This window comes from Phialemonium atrogriseum (assembly GCF_030411735.1).
Source record: "Phialemonium atrogriseum strain 8032-3 unplaced genomic scaffold QBC33scaffold_4, whole genome shotgun sequence".
NCBI lineage: Eukaryota > Fungi > Ascomycota > Sordariomycetes > Cephalothecales > Cephalothecaceae > Phialemonium > Phialemonium atrogriseum.
Window position 1 is genome coordinate 703871 of NW_026848141.1, and position 18838 is coordinate 722708.

The 18838-nt window shown below is 55.3% G+C and overlaps 7 protein-coding genes across 7 annotated transcripts; 4 read left to right on the forward strand and 3 right to left on the reverse strand.

The window, feature by feature from the left end:
* Nucleotides 1-155: 155 nt before the first annotated feature.
* On the reverse strand, nucleotides 156-2399 carry QBC33DRAFT_528219 (uncharacterized protein). Its single transcript, XM_060427039.1, has 3 exons — nucleotides 1706-2399; nucleotides 836-1643; nucleotides 156-778 (listed from the first exon to the last, which is right to left on the reverse strand). The coding sequence occupies exons 1-3, from the start codon at nucleotides 2357-2359 to the stop codon at nucleotides 543-545; spliced, it is 1698 nt and encodes a 565-aa protein (XP_060286707.1). The 5' UTR covers nucleotides 2360-2399; the 3' UTR covers nucleotides 156-542.
* An 886-nt stretch (nucleotides 2400-3285) lies between these two features.
* Nucleotides 3286-4486, forward strand: QBC33DRAFT_445940 (NMT1/THI5 like-domain-containing protein; the record flags this gene model as incomplete). The annotated part of the gene is made up of 4 exons (XM_060424351.1): nucleotides 3286-3320; nucleotides 3371-3473; nucleotides 3528-3596; nucleotides 3656-4486. The coding sequence occupies 4 exons, from the start codon at nucleotides 3286-3288 to the stop codon at nucleotides 4484-4486; spliced, it is 1038 nt and encodes a 345-aa protein (XP_060286708.1).
* A 393-nt stretch (nucleotides 4487-4879) lies between these two features.
* On the reverse strand, nucleotides 4880-9273 carry QBC33DRAFT_528229 (structural maintenance of chromosomes protein 1). The gene is made up of 5 exons (XM_060427040.1): nucleotides 8931-9273; nucleotides 8780-8873; nucleotides 5755-8716; nucleotides 5014-5691; nucleotides 4880-4950 (listed from the first exon to the last, which is right to left on the reverse strand). Exons 1-5 carry the CDS (start codon nucleotides 8959-8961, stop codon nucleotides 4933-4935), a joined length of 3783 nt encoding a protein of 1260 aa, XP_060286709.1. The 5' UTR covers nucleotides 8962-9273; the 3' UTR covers nucleotides 4880-4932.
* A 448-nt stretch (nucleotides 9274-9721) lies between these two features.
* Nucleotides 9722-11988, forward strand: QBC33DRAFT_269486 (putative f-box protein). Its single transcript, XM_060423173.1, has 2 exons — nucleotides 9722-9860; nucleotides 10140-11988. The coding sequence occupies exon 2, from the start codon at nucleotides 10218-10220 to the stop codon at nucleotides 11877-11879; it is 1662 nt and encodes a 553-aa protein (XP_060286710.1). The 5' UTR covers nucleotides 9722-9860; nucleotides 10140-10217; the 3' UTR covers nucleotides 11880-11988.
* A 532-nt stretch (nucleotides 11989-12520) lies between these two features.
* On the reverse strand, nucleotides 12521-13173 carry QBC33DRAFT_555976 (uncharacterized protein; the record flags this gene model as incomplete). The annotated part of the gene is made up of 4 exons (XM_060429687.1): nucleotides 12521-12608; nucleotides 12673-12844; nucleotides 12913-13070; nucleotides 13145-13173. 4 exons carry the CDS (start codon nucleotides 13171-13173, stop codon nucleotides 12521-12523), a joined length of 447 nt encoding a protein of 148 aa, XP_060286711.1.
* Nucleotides 13174-13632: 459 nt separating this feature from the next.
* Nucleotides 13633-16032, forward strand: QBC33DRAFT_269589 (Nucleotidyltransferase). Its single transcript, XM_060423174.1, has 2 exons — nucleotides 13633-14909; nucleotides 14975-16032. Exons 1-2 carry the CDS (start codon nucleotides 14072-14074, stop codon nucleotides 15922-15924), a joined length of 1788 nt encoding a protein of 595 aa, XP_060286712.1. The 5' UTR covers nucleotides 13633-14071; the 3' UTR covers nucleotides 15925-16032.
* A 576-nt stretch (nucleotides 16033-16608) lies between these two features.
* Nucleotides 16609-18626, forward strand: QBC33DRAFT_269620 (putative transcription initiation factor iie subunit alpha protein). The gene is made up of 3 exons (XM_060423175.1): nucleotides 16609-16862; nucleotides 16919-17014; nucleotides 17070-18626. The coding sequence occupies exons 1-3, from the start codon at nucleotides 16768-16770 to the stop codon at nucleotides 18241-18243; spliced, it is 1365 nt and encodes a 454-aa protein (XP_060286713.1). The 5' UTR covers nucleotides 16609-16767; the 3' UTR covers nucleotides 18244-18626.
* Nucleotides 18627-18838: the final 212 nt, after the last annotated feature.

An 18838-nucleotide genomic window follows, 5' to 3' on the forward strand; every position in this document is an offset into this window, starting at 1 on the left:
TACCATGTATTGTACGTACATTACATACATAGGTACCTACATACCTAAGGTACCTACAGGTGCCTTACCTTAGCTTCGAGTCTATTGATAACGCTCTTTATTTCCGTCCTTCTGCCATTCCCCACCGCCGCCGGGCTGGAGTATACGCATAAGAGTGATGTCTTGCATTTAGGAGTAATGTCCTCCAGTTAAATAACTGTGGGTTGGTATACCTACGTGATTCCAGCTCTGACGTCCATGACTGCGGCTGACTAGCAGCAATGGATCTCATCATCCAATTATGTACGCATAGTACATACATGGCGACCATCGTAACCGAATCAAATTCCATTCATCCTCCTAAACGCCGTTCCTTCCCTTTCATGTCCCGGATGATCGGGCTGGAGACTTATTAATATCCAGCCAGCCCCTTTAACGCCTTTCGCCCATCCAGATCCAGTCGGCCCAATGATATGACTTCCGAGCATGTATAAGACAAGGAAGCAATGAACCGCCCCTCCTTCGTTCTAGCCCTGGCCCTCTCATTTTGACATCCATAGGGTCTACCTCCGTTTTCGCCTCTTCAAGTCCACCAATTCGCCCGAATCCCCTGCCTCTGATTGTTTCTCAACCGAGAGACTCTCAATACCATTGTTTCCTAGGAGGTAATCGCCAAAGTACTTGACGGCATTTAGCATCTCCTCTCCGGTGGGCACGATATGTTCAGACGGGAGGAGGAAGCCAAAGGTTCCAGTATCCCTTAGCCTCACTTGGTAGCTGAAACGCGCCTTCATCTCGTCTAGCACACAAGGTTAGCCTCAACGACCGTGCCTTTTCACTCAGGGGGCAGACATACGGTAGAACCAGTCAATAGCAGAACCACCACCAGTTTCGATCCTGGACAGTGAGCCACTGGCACTGTAAGCCCTCGATATGGCACCTTCGCATGCCGATCGGATGGCATAGAACTCCCCGCTAGACAGCCTCACAGCCTTTGCCAGCCCTGCGGCCAGCTCCTCGAGGTTCTCGCGGTTCGGCGGGTCGACGGAACAAGTATAGGAGTAAGGGAACAGTATCTGCTGGGAGTATGAGTGCAGGTCGAGGTAACCGAAGAACTCGACGCCGTGCCCGGTTTCGTTCCTGGCCCAGTCGGCAAGCGTGGATGCCTCCACCGCCTGGAACGGCTGATCCCCGCCGTAGCTCTCGGAGCACGGGTCTCTCTGGTGTCTGGCCGACTCCCACTTATAGCCGAAGGCGCGGTCCAGATCAAGGCCGCGGCAGAACCGCATGCTGGTCTGCTGCCTCGACTTCCGCCATAGCCGATCGTATTCCCAGGTGTACTCGTATCCGTCTGGGTTGACGACTGGGACGAAGATGAAGTCGAAGTTTTGTAGAAGTTTGGTGATCAACGGTTCCTTTCCGTAAGCTGTCGTGAGCGACCACAGGAGATAGTTGACGGTGCTGGTAGATATCCATTCGCGAGCATGGATGCCTCCCGTAATGAGGATGGTCTTCCTCCTGCTGCCAGGCTTAGTATTGCCTTCGCTGCGCGCCCCCAATCGTACGCCCATAATATCCCTCCCTTCGTACGACTTCCCGATGGTGGTCATGTGCACGTATGACGGAAACATGGCCTCGAGAAGCCGCAGCCAACTTGTTATAACCTAAGAACGGTTAGCTTCGATACGACGTTTCTGTGTAACCCCTATCATCTCTGGTGACTGACCGAAAGTGGCTGGTAGTTTTGAAAAAAGACATGGTCTACGCCATCTGTCGACGTCTTCACCATCGCCGGGTCGACCCAGTCCGGCCCCAAGATCTTCTTCTCGGACGGACCCGACGGGTACGTGGCCCACACCGCAGCCGCGACGTCCGGTATGAGCACCGACGGCTGCATCGACGTCGGCAGCAGGGTCATGAGGGACGCGAGGTCATCCCTGGGCAGCCTGACATCGACGTACTCGTCCGTGAAGGCCCACACGTCCAGGAACAGCCTGTCTGCCGCCTCCGACAGGGCGCCCTCCTCCTCCGAGCTGGTGACGTTGAACCGGACGACGACGTCGTCGAGGTACCGCGACTGGGTAGCTCCCCCGTACCGCTTGGCCGAGCCGTCCTTCCCCCTACCGGCCCCGCCTCTGCTCCCGCCTCTACTCTCCGGCCGCCCGAATACGGCCTCGACCGCGCTGTCACGGAGCCATCGCAAAAAGGGGAAGACGTGCCCGCCGTTTCGACTGTCGCCGTGGTGAGGTTGGCTGCGGGAGGCCTCGTGGCGCGGGGTCAAGGTACCGGTTGCTCCGCTTACGGTCGTTGGGAAGGCGGCGAGGAGGAGGAGGGCGGTGCAGATGGCAAAGAGTCTAGATAGATGGGTCGGGGAGAGCATGTTCAACGAGAGCTATTGCGAAACAATTTCTCAATTGATGCTGTTCAGGCAACATCAATTCACAATCATGCGATGGAGACGTCGTTGGGTGGGACTGGAGGACTTGTGCCAGCTGGCGGCAGCTGTATGGCTAAGCCCCGCCGCTCTGTATGCCCAATCTCCTGATAAATTCCCCTCGATTTGACATGTCGTCATTCTAAATCTACAATGGTATGTACTGTACAATGGCTTCAATTTGGTGCAGAAAGTGGACTATGAGGCAGGTGTAAGAGGTTACAGGAAGTCTACCTGTACGCAGTCAAGCTTCAGCTCAATGATTCTTCCTCCTCAATAATTCTCCCTCCTCAATGAGCAACCTTTCTGTCGGCCAACCGTCTCAACTCGAAACCCTAATTCCTCTATGGGCTAGAAGCTAAGGTGCGATATCGCAGGTCACTACAGAGTGAGTGCATGTCGAGTGGGGGACGGCCACCGGTCCGGCACTTACACTGAGCAGTTTTGCCTATATATATAAGCTTAGTTAGTCCCCCTCTGTGGGACGAACTTCTCGTTTCCCCTCAAACTTTGCTCGAAACTGCTCACCACCAACAACCCAAAGCTTGGTACGATGCCCATGCAAAGAGCCATGGCGCCTGACGCGGGGAAGATATCTGCAGGTCAAGGTAAAGTTGTTTAAAGAAGGCATCCGGGTGTTCGATTGCATTGCTGTGCTTGCTTCTTTCCGGCGTGTGCCCTCCGTCTCAGACGAAGCAGGCCCGGATCGAGCAGCCACAGCAAGCAATTGATCTGAGAAATACCGGCGAACTTGATCTGGATAATACCAGCGAAAGGACATGCTTCTTAGCTCCCCTCTCCCCAACAGTGCCATATAAGGCACAGTTGATTTTTGCTGCTGACTTTCCCAGCATCCCGCTTGATCTGTCAACATGTCGACTGATAAGATCACCTTCCTGGCAAACTGGTAGGCTTCAAAACGCTCCAGCAGGAATCGTAGGGCTGAATATAGTCTAGGCACGCTACGCCATACCACGCTCCGCTTTACCTGGCCCAGGCCAAGGGCTTCTTCAAGGATGAAGGCATCAAAGTCGCCTTGCTCGAGCCCAATGACCCCAGTGTGAGACTGATGATTCCTTGTCGGCCAAATGGGCGCATCTAATCCCTCCTCCAGGACGTCACCGAAATCATCGGCACTGGGAAGGTCGATCTTGGGTTCAAGGCCATGATCCACACCCTCGCGGTATGCAAGATTGCTCATGACATGAATCAACCAAGCAGACTTGCTAACGGCCGACTCAGGCCAAAGCCCGCAACTTCCCGGTCGTGTCCATCGGCAGCCTCCTGGACGAGCCGTTCACGGGCGTGGTGTACCTCAAGTCGTCGGGCATCACCCCCGACTTCCGCACCCTGAAGGGCCGGCGGATCGGCTACGTCGGCGAGTTCGGCAAGATCCAGATCGACGAGCTGACCTCGCACTACGGCATGTCGCCGACCGACTACACGGCCGTTCGCTGCGGCATGAACGTGTCCAAGGCCATCATCAAGGGCGAGATCGACGCCGGCATCGGCCTGGAGAACGTGCAGATGGTCGAGCTGGAGGAGTGGCTGGCCTCGCAGGGCCGGCCCCGCACCGATGTGCAGATGCTGCGCATCGACGAGCTCGCCGAGCTGGGCTGCTGCTGCTTCTGCTCGATCCTGTACATCGGCAACGAAGCCTTCGTCGCCGAGAACCCGGACCGCGTGCGCGCCTTCATGCGCGCCGTCAAGCGCGCCACCGACTTTGTCATCGCGCAGCCCGAGTCCGCCTGGGCCGAGTACGTCGACTTCAAGCCCGCCATGGGCACGCCGCTCAACCGCAAGATCTTCGAGCGCAGCTACGCCTACTTCTCCAAGGACCTGAAGAACGTCGCCCGCGACTGGGAGAAGGTCACCCGGTACGGCAAGCGCCTCGGCGTTCTGGACGCCGCCTTCGAGCCAAACTACACCAACGAGTTCCTCGAGTGGGCCCTAGACGCGGACTCGGCCGACCCGACCGGCGACCAGAAGAGGATGGTCGAGCTGCAGAACGAGGTCGCTCTCAAGGGCGGCTTCCAGCGCCTCGAGGTGCTCGGGACCGGGGTCCAAGCTTGAACTGCGGCGGACAACGTCGGATTAAAAGGGGGAGAGTCTTGCGGTTCACATGCCAACCTTAGACGCTCATTTTAGAAACCTAGACTCGAGGCCACACACAGACCTGATTAAGTGCAATATACATAACATCTGGTCATGTCCAATATCTTCCTGATTGTGGTCGACACTTACACTACGCTAGCTCCCCTAGCTTTGAAGGCAGCCAGAAGGTGGCGCCCTATTTTGCAGGGAAGATCATAAGAGACGTTTACTCATCGATACTGCAAAGCTAAGCAGGTAAAGCTGCCTAGATGGCGGGATTGAGTGCGCGGCCCGTGCCACAGCGCCCATATAATCCCCTAGTCATGAAAGTCATTCCCATACAAGACCAATCCTTATTAACCCTCCCTCCCTTCCCCTCTTTAATATCAACAACAACAACGACAACAACGAGAACCCCTGGCGAATTAGACATACTTCCGAAGCTGTTCGAGAAATTAGCATCCGTCTCTCTCCAATCATAGATCGACCGGGGTTTGACAACTTACATCCAGTGTTAGTGCCCTCGAGCTGTTCAGGTCCTGGTCCCGGTATACGCCGACCAGGCTCTCGCTGTCCTGGAACAGGCCCGTCTTGAGGCTGATGACGATGAACTGCATCCCCGGCCCGGCGTGCTCGCGGATGTACTTCTTGATCTTGTCGACGTTGGCGTTGTCGAGCGCGGCGTCGACCTCGTCCAGCACGAAGAAGGGGCTCGGCGAGTAGCTGTGGATGGCGAAGAGCAGCGCCAGGGCCGCCATCGTCTTCTCGCCGCCCGACAGGTGCTCCATGTCCCGGAAGCGCTTGAGCGGCGGCATCGCGTGGTACTTGATGCCCGAGAGGTACGGCGTGTCCGTGTCCTCCTCGATGTCGAGGTATGCCTGCCCGCCGAGCGGGTACGCGTCCGACCGTGTCAGGTCCTTGTAGACGTGCGTGATCTGCTCCTGGATGTGCGTGAAGGCCTTGTTGAACAGCTCGAAGCGCTTGTTCTTGATCTGCGCGAACGAGTCCTTGGCGGCCTTGGCTATGGCACGCGAGTCCTCGAAATCCTGCTCTGTCGACTCCAGTCTCGACTTGACCGACTCGAGGCGCTCCATCGCTCGCATGTTCGGGTTGAGAGTCTCGAGCTCGGCTGTCAGAGTTGAGATCTTCTCCTGGAGTTTCTCATCCAGATCCGTCTCGTCGGGCTAAGAAAGGGTCAGAAATCCGCTGGTCTGTCTGAATCACTCGCAATTTTGGGATGCACTTACATTTCTGAGATCAGCGTCCAGGCCGTCAAAGTCGATTTCGATGCCGTAGTCGTCCATTGCGGCTTCCAATATCTCCTCCTCGTTTTCCTCATCCAGATCCATCGCATCCTCGTCCTGGCGCAGAAGAACGTCCTCGTTCGGGATGTCATCCATAGACCCTGCCTGGAGCGGGACCTGGATCTGTTCAAGCTTGCATTTCCGGAGGAGTGCAAACTTGCTTGTGCTGTTCTTTTGTACCTCGGCCTCGAGCACGCTTATCCGCTTCAGTCTTTCGTCGATGTCCTTGCTTCTCTTCTGGAGCTCCTGTTTTGCCTCGTTCACCTTCTGTGACTTCTGGCTGTGGGTAACCTTGACTTCTTCTAGGCTTTGTTGCAGGGCGTCTAGCTCGTCTTGGTCATGTCCCATGGACTCTTCGATCTCGGCCTTCTCTGCACTGTACGATTCCATATCCTTCTTGAGGCTGTTGATGCGCGCCTCTAAGCGATGCACTCTGTTCATGGTATCGTCGTACTGAGAGGTCTCCAGGGAGAGCGAGGCCTGGAGGCGCTGCTTCTGCAGCTCAAAGTCCTGGCGCTTCTGAGCGGCTTCCTGCTCGAGACTGCCCTGCTGTGCTTCGTACGCGCGGATGTTCTCGTAAGCCAGTCTCTTGCAGAACGCGGAGAAGATCTTATCCTCGACCTGCGCGATGGCTTTCTCAAACTTGGCAACGGTCGACCTCGTGCTTTCCAGATCGCGACTCTTCTCCTCGAATTTGGGCTCCCACTCGCGTAATTGCCGCTTTTCGCTCTCGAGCTCTTTCTGCTTGCTCTTCAGGTTCTTCTCGAAGGCCTCGAGCTCCGCACGCCCTAGCCTCAGGCGGTGCTCTAGGCCAGCAAGGTCGGTCGACAGAGCTTCCTCCGCGGCACCGCGGCGATCTTTGGGCAGCTTTTCGATCTCGCCACGAAACTTTTCTGCCATGCGCTGAAGATTCTGCACGTCGTGCTCTTCAAATCGCCGCTTACCTCCCTTCTGATCCGGCAGCCGACCGCCAGTCATCAGGCCAGCCTTGTGAATAACGTAACCCTCTATGGTTACGGCCTTCACTTGGATCTTCTTGACGTAGCAGATATTCTTAGCAATCTCGAGGTTATCGCAGACGACAGAGCTCCCACACGCGTAGGCCATGGCACGCTCGAGAGAACTGTCGAAGTCGATCGTGTCGATCGTCAGCCGAGCGCCGTTGATGCCCTTGACCGCCGAATTCACCGCGTTGACCTTGATGTTGTCTAGAGGGATAAAAGTCATGGGACGGAAACGCTGGTCCTTTAGGTACTGCACGCAATCAATGCCAATCTTCTCCGTGTCGACGATGACGGAGTCGAAGTCGTGGCCCAGCGCGGTGATGACGGCCTCGTCAAACTTCTTCTGCTTCGGCTTGCAGAGTTCGCCGACGCGCCCCCGGACCCCTGGGAACATGTTCTTGAGCGTTCTCACCATCTCCCTCGTGCGCGTCTCCCTGTCGTTTTGCCGTCGACCGTCGTCAGCCTCTGCAAGCTTCTTCAGCACCTCCTGGAGCTTCTCATCGAGTTCCGTCTGTAGGTTGTTTACGCGTATCCGCTCGGATTGAACTTTGTTGAACTCCTTCTTCTTGTTATCCAGGTCGTTGCTGATCTGGCGTACTGTTTCCTGCGTGGCGTCTTTCCGATCCTTGATAACCTGCAGCTCGCCTTGGAGCTTCTCAACCGCTGCCTCAAAGCTGTCGACTTTGCCTTTGAGGCCGTTGACGGTGACCTCGTCGCTCTTTAGCTGGCGCAGGAGGTTGTCCAGCTTGCTGCGATTCTCCGACGACTTTGTCATCGCCTCGGCTCGGAGGGCAAGGTACTGCTTGCGATCATCTTCGCTCAGCTCTTTCCCTTGCTGCTTGAGCGTCTCTGCCCATTGCTTGTCGAACTGTTGGTGTGCCTTCTCCACCGTCGCCAGATCTTTCTTCGCCTTCTGGATGGCAGCGAATTGCGTATCCCGCTCCTTAGTTACGATCTTGACCCGCTTCTTCACAGTCTCCAGATCTTGGTTGCTCTGTGCAATCTTCTCGTCGATGGGGACGAGGCTGTTCTCCCTCTCCTCGATGCTCCTTGCCTTGGTTTTGATGCTCCGTTCCATCTTGCCGACCTCTCTCCCGACAGAAGCTTGCTCCTTCTTGGCGGCGTCAAGCCTCTTCTCAAAGGTTTCCACGTTGCGACGGAATTCCTTTAGATTCTCCTGGTGCTCCTGGATTTTGGCGCTTGAATCATCCATCACCCGTTGGAAGTGATACAGTTTCCAGAGGAAGTAGGTCACCACTGCTTCGTCTCTATCCTCGGTCTTCTTCTGATAGTTCTCCGCCTCCTTCTTTTGCTCCTGGTATTGCTTGATCTCCGAGTTGATCCCCCGACGGCGGTGCAGCTGAAAATTCTGGTTCTCTGCAGCTTGTTCGGCCTCGGCTTGCAGCTTCTCGTACTCGGCCTTGTATTCGAGACTTCCCGAGATCTGCTCGATCAGGCGCGTAAGATCCTGTGGCGATTGCGACGCAATGGCCTCAACGTCTCCCTGGAAAACAAGGAAGTTGCGCGCCTTGATCAGAATGTTCTCGGCCTCGAGGGCTTGGTTATACTGTTGTGCAGTGACAATGCGGTCGTTGATGCGATACTCGCTGGACCCCTGGTTCGTAATGGAGCGCTTCCATTTCTGCTCGTCGCCGGCGTCGTCCTCATAGACGGCCATCACCCAGGCAGTCTTCGGGTCGTGCCTAGAAGCCCGTTGCGACGGTTCTCCCTCGTTCCCATCCTCGTATCCGTTCGCCTGGCCGTTCGTTGCTGGGGCTGCTGTTCCGTCATCCTGAATCTTGGACGTTTGCATCACTCGGCCGCGGTAAACGAGATCCCGAAGGTGTGCAGATCGGAGGTGAGAAGACTTGATACCGAGGACGAAGGATATCGCATCCATACTGGCAGAGAGCGTCCTGTCAACAAACACGGTTCCGGGTCAGGAGAAGGGAGCATCGGCTTACGAATTGGATTTACCAGAGCCATTTGGGCCAATGATGGAGGTGAAATACGAATCACCAAACAAGAGGGTATGGTGGCCCTTGTAGGACTTGAAGTCTAGACACGAGAGTCAGGGGCCGCAGAATAAGAGGGGATATTAGGCCGTGGACATACTGAAAAGCTCAAGTCGAATGAGTTTCCCCATTGTGGCGCGAGAGGGGGTTTCCGTCCGAAGGTTCGAATAGAATTGACGGGGAAAGGCGCCTGGCCGCTGATCGATCGCGGCTTTGAGGGCGCGTCTGTATCAATCCAAAGAAGGGATGGATGCTGCGATTAGGGTTAAGGTAATGATCTTGCCTGGAGCGCATTCATATTTTGTGTGTAAAGCGCGCTTGGATTTACGCGACGACAATCGCCAGGTCCTGCTGGATGCGTGTTGAGAGAGGGGACGCACGGGCCAAATCTGCTTTACCCTGGAGGCAGTTAAAGCAGCACTACAATTGGCTATCAGTAGTACGTGTTTCGGGAAAACACTGTAGATAACACTGTGCTCACCAACGCGGTAAGTACGTCTATATACTTGCGATGGTAGGTACCTCAGCATCCTCCATGTTCCTCGTGACTCCCCAAGCGACTCATTCTCTCAAGTCTCACGAGCGTTGGCCAACGTTTTACACGATGCATATGGACTGTTTTCGTCCAGTCACAGATACTCTTTGGCGCACGCCTGCCGTGGAGCCTAGATAATTGATGCGGGACTGGCCGGCATATGCATGTACTATGAGAGGTAGGCGTACTAAAAACCTTAGGGGGTGACTTAGGTAGGTACTGGCGTGCACTACTCTGTACAAGTAATCCTACAAATCAACGCCAACAAGCTCTCATGACGTCTTGCTCTGCCAAGTCCAGCATCTTCAGTATGTAGACTCAACAAGTATCAACAATCGACGCATTCGAATCCGCTGGGTCATCTGGTCGTTGGTCACCTGGACCTCCAACACGATTTGCAGTTAGTTCGTTGTCGCGTGAAATGGCGGGGCGATAAGAAGAAAAACAGCCAGGAATTTGAGACCTGTCTACAGATACCTCCTCCCATCTACCTAAGTTAAGCTCGCTACCTGCACCCATACGCGTTCCATCGCGCCACCTTTGACGATTTTCCTGGAGAGACCCGGACATCTGGGATCGGATCATCGGATCCGCTCATTACTTCCGATCCTGTATTACCTCTCATAACCTGTATGTGCCACGCTCCACAACACTCAAACCTGTAAACCTTTCTCCAGTTTGCTTTATTCTTCTCGACGCCTGTGCCTTCGAGAATCATTTATTACACTTGCTCAGGGCATAACTCTCGCTAACCCCGTTGGCTCCTACACATAGGAACCCGAGTCTTCCCATCAGCTTCCTTCTACCATCACCATCACCATCACAACCACAACCACAGACACAAAAGGCATAATGGACGCGGCAGAAGCAGATACGCAGCCGATACCGATACCGGGTTGCAAGTCGGATGGCACGTCAACGGATAGCGAAGTTGCTCTAACACCAAACCCCAACGGAACCCCCCCTCTGAGTACATCAGCGACGGATCATGGCGCCGACACTCCTACTTTGGGGCCAACGACCCCCAAGAGTCCCGGACTCTCGAGGAATCCGTCATTCTCGGGCAGTAGCTCCTACCAGGAGGACTGGGAGGCCTTCCCACCCCTGGATCGCTTGACCGTTCTCGACATCCTCGATAATTTTGCCCTGCCTCACCAGCTCGAGAAACTGCAAAAAGGGATATCAGCACAGGCCGAGAAGGTGCGCAAGTCACGCGAGGCAATAAAGAACCGAAGCCAAAAGGCTCGCACGCGAATGGTCGAAGAGTGGCGCCGACACGTCCCCGATGCCGAGGAGCAGCTCGACCGATATACGAAGCGGATGCGGAAGAGCGTCGAGAAGCTAGGGAAGCAGTGGAACGATACCAAGGTTATCACCTTGCGCGAGAAGGTCTCGTTCATCTTTGGGGTCATGAACATCTTCATCAGCGGCTATCTGCTCGGCGGCTTCCCCCAGTACTTCCATCTTTGGTACACGGCCCAGATTCTCTACTTTATGCCGATCCGGTTCTACACATATCACAAACGCGGCTACCACTATTTCCTCGCCGACCTATGCTATTTCGCCAACTTCCTCCTCATCCTCAGCTTGTGGATCTTCCCGGGCTCGAAAAGACTCTTTACGGCGGTTTACTGTCTGGCCTTTGGCAACAACGCCGTCGCCATCATCATGTGGCGTAACTCGCTGGTCTTCCACAGCTTCGACAAGGTCACGTCTCTCTTCATCCATATCATGCCGTGCGCGACCCTGCACTGCCTGGTCCATCTCCTGTCCTCCGAGCAGCTGAAGATCAAGCACCCAGCCGCCTGGGCCATCAAAAACAGCCCGCTGGGCTCTCCGACGGCCTACGCCAATGTCTGGTCCATGCTGGCCTGGTCCAGCATTCCATACGCCCTCTGGCAGCTGAGCTACTACTTCTTCATCACCGTCCGCCGCCGCGAGAAGATCGCGGCCGGGCGCCCCACCTCGTTCACCTGGCTGCGCAAGTCCTACAGCAAGGTCTGGATCGGCAGGGTCGTCCTGTCGCTGCCGAGCAGTCTCCAGGAGCCCGCCTTCATGCTGATCCAGTACGCCTACGCCGTCCTGACCATGCTCCCCTGCCCGATTTGGTTCCACAGCCGCTGGGCCAGCGCCCTCTTCCTGCTCGCCGTGTTCGGCTGGTCGGTCTACAACGGAAGCACCTACTACATTGACGTGTTCGGCAACCGCTTCCAGAAGGAGCTCGAGGCCATGAAGGCCGAGGTGGCCAAGTGGCAGAACAGCCCCAACGGCTCGGCCACCAGCCCCGTGATGGCGCCGCACCCGCCGCCGACCGCCGACTCGGACGGGAAGCAGCTCGGTGGGGCGCCCAGTACAGTCGAGGACGCGCCGGGCCGAGAGACCCTGGATAGCATCCCCTTGCTCGTTGACGAGGACCTCGCGTCGGGGGCCGCCACGGGAGTGGACATGGATGCTGGGGCCAAATTCATTGCCAGAGAGAGGAAGGTGACGGCTGAAACGGCGTTGGGGACCTGATGGGGGCGTTTTCTGCTTTTTGCGGCTTTGTCTTCTGATGTTTTCTGCTGCCGGCTTCATATCTGGTATATTGCTTGCAAGGTGTGACGGTTACGTGATTTACAAGATATCCCATACTTCCATTTTGTCAGGGCTGAGAGCAATCTGGAGTTTTCCCCCTTTGGACGTTGTCCTTCGCCGCGTCTTGTTAGCTGGTCTTTGTAGAGCGTTTTAAGGGATGGTTCTCGGAGAGATATACGTTATACCCCTTACCGGAGTCGTCTCGTTATGTGTCACAGGCAGTGTAGGTTACCTTTGGGGCAGATGGCATATAATTGAGCCGCTTGGCTTTCTTGGAATCCCGCTCCCCAGGGCCTTCTCTTTGCATGTGGTTTAGCTTGTTGGCTGGGGGGGGCGGCCAACATGCTTCGAATATCATCAGTTTACATGACACAGTCACATGGCGCTATCGTTCACGGCAAGGCGTGAAGAGTGAAGACAGAAGAAAGACGTGAAAGCTTTGCCCGGACGTGATATTATATGTGGGCTTTCAGTTGGGCATATAGCACAAGTATGAACAGTAGATTTCCGAATATTTACTGTTATGAAGACACTGTTGTACACATTGACGAGTGGTGAGAACCAGCCCGAGGGGAGGGTGCTCAGTTCAGTTCCTGGACAAACTGGTAAGACGCATAGACCGCCATGCCCTTGAGGCCAAGGTCGACCAGAGACGCCACGATAGATCCACTAGCAACATCACATCAACATGCCGATCTGAAAAGGGCAAAAAGCGGCTGGGGAAGCCACTTACATTTCGCGACCCTTGGGGCCGGACTTGGAGTACCCGTGGGCGTAGAGGGCCCTGGCAAGGGTCCAGACGGCGCCGAGACCGCCGGCAAGGACGGGGTAGCGCAGGCCGGCGATCAGCAGAGCACCGAGGTAAGGGGTGAGATTCTCGGTGAAGTTTGCGTGGGCCCGTTGGGCTGAGGGGGTGGGGGGATCGATGTCAATTTCTGTGCGCTTTTGTTTTCACGGGGCGCGGGAAACTCACTGCAGTTGAAGGCATAGGCCTTGGGGTCCTTGTCAGCGACCTCGTTGCTGGCATACGCGATGGGATACTTCTGGCCACTGGCCCTACGGGCGATCGAGGTCAGGACGGAATGGTAGGTGTTGATGAAGAAGGTGGACGTCGCTGCCAGCAGGACGTAGCTGCGAGGAAATAGTTAGCCATCTCGCGTTGGGGGCGTATAATGTTGAGTTTGGGGTAGATCAAGAGGTCATACCCGTATTCGCTGGGAAGAGTGATAGTCATCTTGAAAGGGTTGTTTGGCAAGGTAATCGGTACTCCTTTGGGATAGTCTGAAATCACACTTGGGCTAATGCAGTTGAGATGGCGTGATCAATTGTCGAGATCCTGCGTACATATGGACTATTTAACTAACAGTAACAAAAAGCCGCGACAACAGCTGGAACCTGGAACCTGGAATGTGCTGGAAATTTTTCAATGCGACGCGCAAAGCTTTGGTGGATGACCAAGCATTAGTGCCTGGCCCATGTAAAAGCTGGAGCAATTGGCCAATGAGATGTGGTGCATTCCCCAGTAATCTGTCCGAGTGCCGACGGGACGTGGATCGTCGGAACTCGGAGACTTTTATCTGGAGTTCCAGTTGCCCCGAAACTACGACGACGGAAGGGTATTCCTCCTAACCCGATATTAGACCAGCCACGCAAATCGGGGATGTGTTCCAACCTTCCATTCCACCTTGAGAATGTGATCAATCGCGGACCCTGCAGTTGACGCGCTTCCATGCATAGATGATCCCACCTAAAAGTACCTATGGGGTCACCGCTTTTTAATGCCGGCAGAACCAGTAAGTTGGTTTGAATAAGGCAAGGGCTTCCTCAGGGTTAGGGTTGTTGGATGATGACGCTAACCCTGGTGTCGGCGAATCGCATTCCTACCCAACCTGCCGGGTATGATGCAGTTTCGCCCTTCACCATGGCGCCTCCTACTTCCCGGCAGTGCATCCTGCCTAAATCAAGCATATCAACTCATGAAGTATACGCCTCCTTTAGTTACACCGCGTCTCTGGGCCACGTAGAAGCCGCATCGGCTTCCTGATACAAGCGCCTGCCGGGATGTGAAGAGCTCTAATGGACATGAGTGCCCGGGTCATCTCGTCATCAAACGCTACCGGCGCTCTTGAAAAATGTCGCTCGAACTTCCCATAATTTACCTTCTCCCCAACCGCCTGAGTGCGGACGAGCTAGATGAACTGGAAGAGCAGATACCCACACTGACGTACGATATCAACGAGGCTGAAGTGTTGCTTGGGAAAGTGTCGCAGAAGGGGAGAGCTCTTTTCGAACTTCGTCACCGTAAACTACTGACAGAGGAGATTCCCCCCACGGACAATACCTCTTCTCCAAGAATAAAACGCCGGGGCATTACAGACCCAGCACAAGAGGTACTTGGCGCCGACTCAGACACTGCATCAGAGGGATATGCAGGGGGCCGCACCGCAGAGGCGGAACGAGCGCCGGAGAAGACCATCAAGGTAGTGAAGCTCTCTTGGCTCACGGACTCAGTGAAGAAAGGAGCAGTCCAGCCGTTCGACGACTACTTGGTGTACGAAGGTCGCAAAGTTCCCAGGACTCCTCCGCCTCCGCCTTCGACGGACATCCTAGCTCGAGCAGCAGCAGATGCAGGCAGCAGCCAGACAAGCCCTTCTTCAAGATTTGGCCAAAGCTCGTTCAGGCGGAATAGGGAACATCATGACCATGCAATCAAACCACCGCCAATGCTCCACCGGACAACCACGGAGCATGACATAGACCTCCGGCTGCCACCGATACCAGATTATCTGCACACGACCTATTCGTGTCAGCGACCCACGCCAGTGAACAGCCCAAACGAGGCCTTCATTCGGGAGCTGAAGAAAATCCGGAAGACGAGGACATTGATTGGTGACAAGATCGGGGTCCGCGCGTATTCTAGTTCAATCGCCACGATCGCCGCTTATCCTTACACCCTTTCCACCCCTCAGGGTAAGTCAGTCGCTCACGCTTGTCCACGAGGTTACTTAGCTGGTGCTAAAAGGGGGCATATGCAGAAGTCTCAAGGCTCCCGGGCTGTGGAGCCAAGATAGCGGTGCTGTTCCAGGAACTGAAAGAGCATGGCCACCTCCAGGAAGTCGTGGATGCCGAGTCCGATCCAAGGCTCTCCGTCCTGGCCATGTTCTACGACATCTGGGGCGTCGCCGAGACTACTGCTCGGGAATTTTACAACAAGGGCTGGCGAGATCTCGACGACATTGTCGAGTACGGCTGGGCGACCTTGACGCGCGTGCAGCAGATAGGAGTGAAGTACTATGACGAGTTCCTCCTCATGATACCCCGCGATGAGGTCGAGTCGATTAGTGGCATAATCCTGGAGCACGCGAATGGGATACGCAAGGGGTTTCAATTGGTCACTGTTGGGGGATACCGGAGAGGCAACAAAGAGAGCGGTGATGTGGATGTGATCCTGAGCCATCCTGACGCGACGGCTACCCTTGGGCTTGCCGAGAAGATCGTTGTCAGCCTGGAGAAGGATAACTACATCACCCACACCCTTATACTCAGTAATAAGAACAGTGAACGGGGCCAGATGCCGGTGAGCTGGAAGGGGAACGAGAGGAAAGCCGGGACCGGCTTCGATACCCTGGACAAGGCGTTAGTGGTCTGGCGGAATCCAAGGTGGACGGCGAAGGAGGGCGAGACGAGGAACCCCAACCCGCACCGCCGGGTAGACATCATCATTAGCCCCTGGAAGACGGCCGGCTGCGCAGTTCTGGGTTGGAGCGGCGGGACCACGTTCCAGCGGGACCTTCGCAGATATTGCAAGAATGAGCGATCGTTAAAGTTTGACAGCAGTGGCGTGAGGAGCCGAGCCGACGGGTCCTGGGTCGATCTTGAGAGCGGATCGGACGGCCCCGCACCGGATATGCTGACTGCCGAACGGCGTGTCTTTGCTGGCTTGGGCCTGGAATGGAGGAAGCCAGAAGAGCGATGTACCGGTTGACCGTTTGACGGTACGCTGGCGCCTCTCCTCCTTGCATTTTGAAAGAGACAACTTGCTGCTGAATTATCCACAAATGAGAAAGGAGGCGAGGGGCTTGTTGATGAGACTGGGAATCTCTGTCTATTATTCCGTCTCTCGGAAAGATAGGAGAGTGTTCCAACTTCCCAAGTCCAAGGCTCGAAATGTGAATCAGCTGCCTTGGTTATTGACGACCATCATAATAAGCAGAATTGAGACCTAGCAGAATTGAGACCTCGAAAAGAAAGGAGCTGGAAAGTAGGAGAGGGGGAAAAAAAGAGAGTGGAAATCCCAAACCGACGGGGCTCAATGTCATGCCCCTGGGTCCCTAGGTACTGAGCAGTCCCGTCTGTGCACGTGACAACGCAGCAGGCTGACGCCGTTTCCTGGAGAGTGGATCCCCGGATCCAATGAGGTGGATATTTCCAAGCTTGGACCATATCATCATCAGCCTCCATGTTGGTGATAATGAAGTTTATTTTCACACACTGCAACTGCCAAACCATCCCTATTGTTCTCCCTCCGACAATAGCAGACGGCCACCGACCTTTATTACTCACACTCGCTCGGCCCTCGCAATTCCCCACTCAACTTGTCAAAGTTGAGAGGCGAGCCATGACATGCTTTACAGCCACTTCTCGGTAGCACATTCTGCTGCTACCCTTTCCCTATCTCTTCGACCAACATAACCGGGCTCGGCCCTTTGTCTCCTGCGCTTGGCCTTCTACCCCTCGCACTTGATTACTTCAGATTTCCATTTGCGATTGAACTCGATATCCGACCCGTCGCGAGTCCTCTTCGAGTCTATCCCCCCAGACCGTCGCCATGGATCTGGCCCAGACATTACTGCGCTCCGTGACACGGGCCTTCTACGAGACTCGTCACGTCCTCATAATCGAGTCGCTCATCCTTCATTCAGCGTACGTTCGCTTCCTCGGGCCTCTGCTTCGGGAACCAGATGTCTGATTGTTCGTAGCTTGCGGGACGACGACATGGCCTACCTGATGGGCATGAATACTAAAGACCTCCATAAACTCTGCGGAAAGCTACGGGAAGACCGCTTGCTGGCGGTGTATGTTCCCCAGGGCACCGCTCCCAGATCTTAACTTACATGACTCCACTTGCAGGCACACGCGACCAGAGATAAGAGGCAATCAGACCCGGCCGGTCAACCGAACCTACTACTACATAGACTACCGCCACGCGATCGATGCTATCAAATGGCGCGTGTACAAGATTGATAAGGACATGCAGGGCACGGCCGTTCCTGCTAATGAACGGAAGGAATATTTTTGCAATTGCTGCGGAGCTGAATGGTCACAGCTAGAGGTGATTGACAACGCCTCTGCAGAAGGCTTGCGGTGCCACCGCTGTAGCCATATCCTAATCCACGACGCCGACCGACACTCGGTTGGGCACCAGCAGTCGACGCGAATGAACAACCAGTTCAAGTTCATCACCGACCTACTGCCTCAGATCGACAGTGTCATAATCCCCGACAACACCTTCGATGTCGCCTTCAGCAAGGCCCGGCCTGTGGACCGCGACGAGGCCAACCAGGTGGCGCAGAGCGTCGCAGTGGAGATAGGGCTGAACCGCCCAACCGCCGTGAAGGGTCTCGCGAACACGGGGCCCAAGAGCATGCAAGTCAGCATATCCACCGCAGATGGGCTGACCGAGGAGGAGAAGGCGGCGGAGCGCGAGAGGAAGGAGCGTATCGCGAAGCAGAACGCCCTTCCGAGCTGGATGTCTAGCAGCACCGTCACCGGGGAGTCGTTTACGGGTGACGCCAAGAAGGCATCGGATCCCGTGGTGCCCAAGGACGAGGTAGACAGCAAGACCGGGGTCAAAAAACAGCTGCTAGAGGACAAGGACCAGGCCGACATTGACGACTACTTTGCCCGACTCAAGGCGGAGCAGGCTGCTGAGGCGGCACGCAAAGCCGCAGAGGAGGAAGAGTTTGAGTCCAGCGATGACGACGAGGGCGACTTTGAGGACGTCGTGGGGACCAGCACAAAGTCGGCAACTGGCACGCCCCCCAGCACATCTGGCGCGGCAGTTGGAGCAGCCCCTGCGGTGCCGTCGCCGCTGAGGCAGTCGAGCATGCCGCTGCAAAGTAGCCTGAAGCGCGACGCCTCAGGGAGTGGCACAAACACGGGGCCCACTTCTCCGGCGGCAGCCGGCACTCCCGGCTCGGATGGCAGACCAGCGAAGAAGGTCAAGGTTGAGGAGCCGCCGCCGTCACCCCCGCCGCCGGACGAGGGCGAGGACGATGAGGATTTGGAATTCGAGGACGTGTAAAATAGGCGGTCATGTGCGACAACCTTGGTTCATTGAACAATAAGGAGTGGCGAGGATTTTTATATTCCGTGGCGTTGGCAGGTCACCAAACCCCTGACCGAAAAAGGTGGTTTGGGAAGGCGGAACCTGAAGGTAAAAGATAGAGCAAAGGGGAAAAGGTGAGTATTAGTGTCATCCAGTCTCTTTTGGAATCATAGACAAGACTTGATACTACATTGGTACCGCGTATGCCGTGGTGTGTGTCTTCGTTGCCAAGGTTCCCGTCGGTTGTGTGAGGATCCTAAGAGCCCACCTTCCTGCTCTATGCGCACTTCATATTGACAGCTTATACCTATATTTAGGAACACTCCCCAGAATTGCGTACATACTACGCTGTCAACAGTACGCCATCAATTGCAGAGTATCGACCGAGGTTACGTTAAGCGAAAGAAGACATCCAGCAATCGGAAAACAAAAGTCTCAACAGCTACACACATCTTACGCCAGTTGAGTCCCACCTAAAATCTCTCATAACAACAACTCCTCAGATTGTCCTCTCGACTAGGTAGCCAAGAGCAAACACCCAGCAGCCGCAACAGCCAATCCAATTAGAACT

What these genes read in the sequence shown, in the direction of transcription:
- QBC33DRAFT_528229 (XM_060427040.1), bottom strand. Translation starts at nt 8,961, where the DNA reads ATGGGGAAACTCATTCGACTTGAGCTTTTCA. An exon ending in CATTCGACTTGAGCTTTTCA is followed by an intron (nt 8,874 to 8,930) that starts GTATGTCCACGG and finishes TCTCGTGTCTAG; the next exon opens with ACTTCAAGTCCTACAAGGGC. An exon ending in TGGACGCTGATCTCAGAAAT is followed by an intron (nt 5,692 to 5,754) that starts GTAAGTGCATCC and finishes ACCCTTTCTTAG; the next exon opens with CCCGACGAGACGGATCTGGA.
- QBC33DRAFT_269620 (XM_060423175.1), top strand. Translation starts at nt 16,768, where the DNA reads ATGGATCTGGCCCAGACATTACTGCGCTCCGTGACACGGGCCTTCTAC. An exon ending in TCGCTCATCCTTCATTCAGC is followed by an intron (nt 16,863 to 16,918) that starts GTACGTTCGCTT and finishes GATTGTTCGTAG; the next exon opens with CTTGCGGGACGACGACATGG. An exon ending in GAAGACCGCTTGCTGGCGGT is followed by an intron (nt 17,015 to 17,069) that starts GTATGTTCCCCA and finishes CTCCACTTGCAG; the next exon opens with GCACACGCGACCAGAGATAA.
- QBC33DRAFT_528219 (XM_060427039.1), bottom strand. Translation starts at nt 2,359, where the DNA reads ATGCTCTCCCCGACCCATCTATCTAGACTCTTTGCCATCTGCACCGCC. An exon ending in AAAACTACCAGCCACTTTCG is followed by an intron (nt 1,644 to 1,705) that starts GTCAGTCACCAG and finishes AACCGTTCTTAG; the next exon opens with GTTATAACAAGTTGGCTGCG. An exon ending in TGCTATTGACTGGTTCTACC is followed by an intron (nt 779 to 835) that starts GTATGTCTGCCC and finishes CTTGTGTGCTAG; the next exon opens with ACGAGATGAAGGCGCGTTTC.
- QBC33DRAFT_269589 (XM_060423174.1), top strand. Translation starts at nt 14,072, where the DNA reads ATGTCGCTCGAACTTCCCATAATTTACCTTCTCCCCAACCGCCTGAGT. An exon ending in CACCCTTTCCACCCCTCAGG is followed by an intron (nt 14,910 to 14,974) that starts GTAAGTCAGTCG and finishes GGGCATATGCAG; the next exon opens with AAGTCTCAAGGCTCCCGGGC.
- QBC33DRAFT_269486 (XM_060423173.1), top strand. Translation starts at nt 10,218, where the DNA reads ATGGACGCGGCAGAAGCAGATACGCAGCCGATACCGATACCGGGTTGC.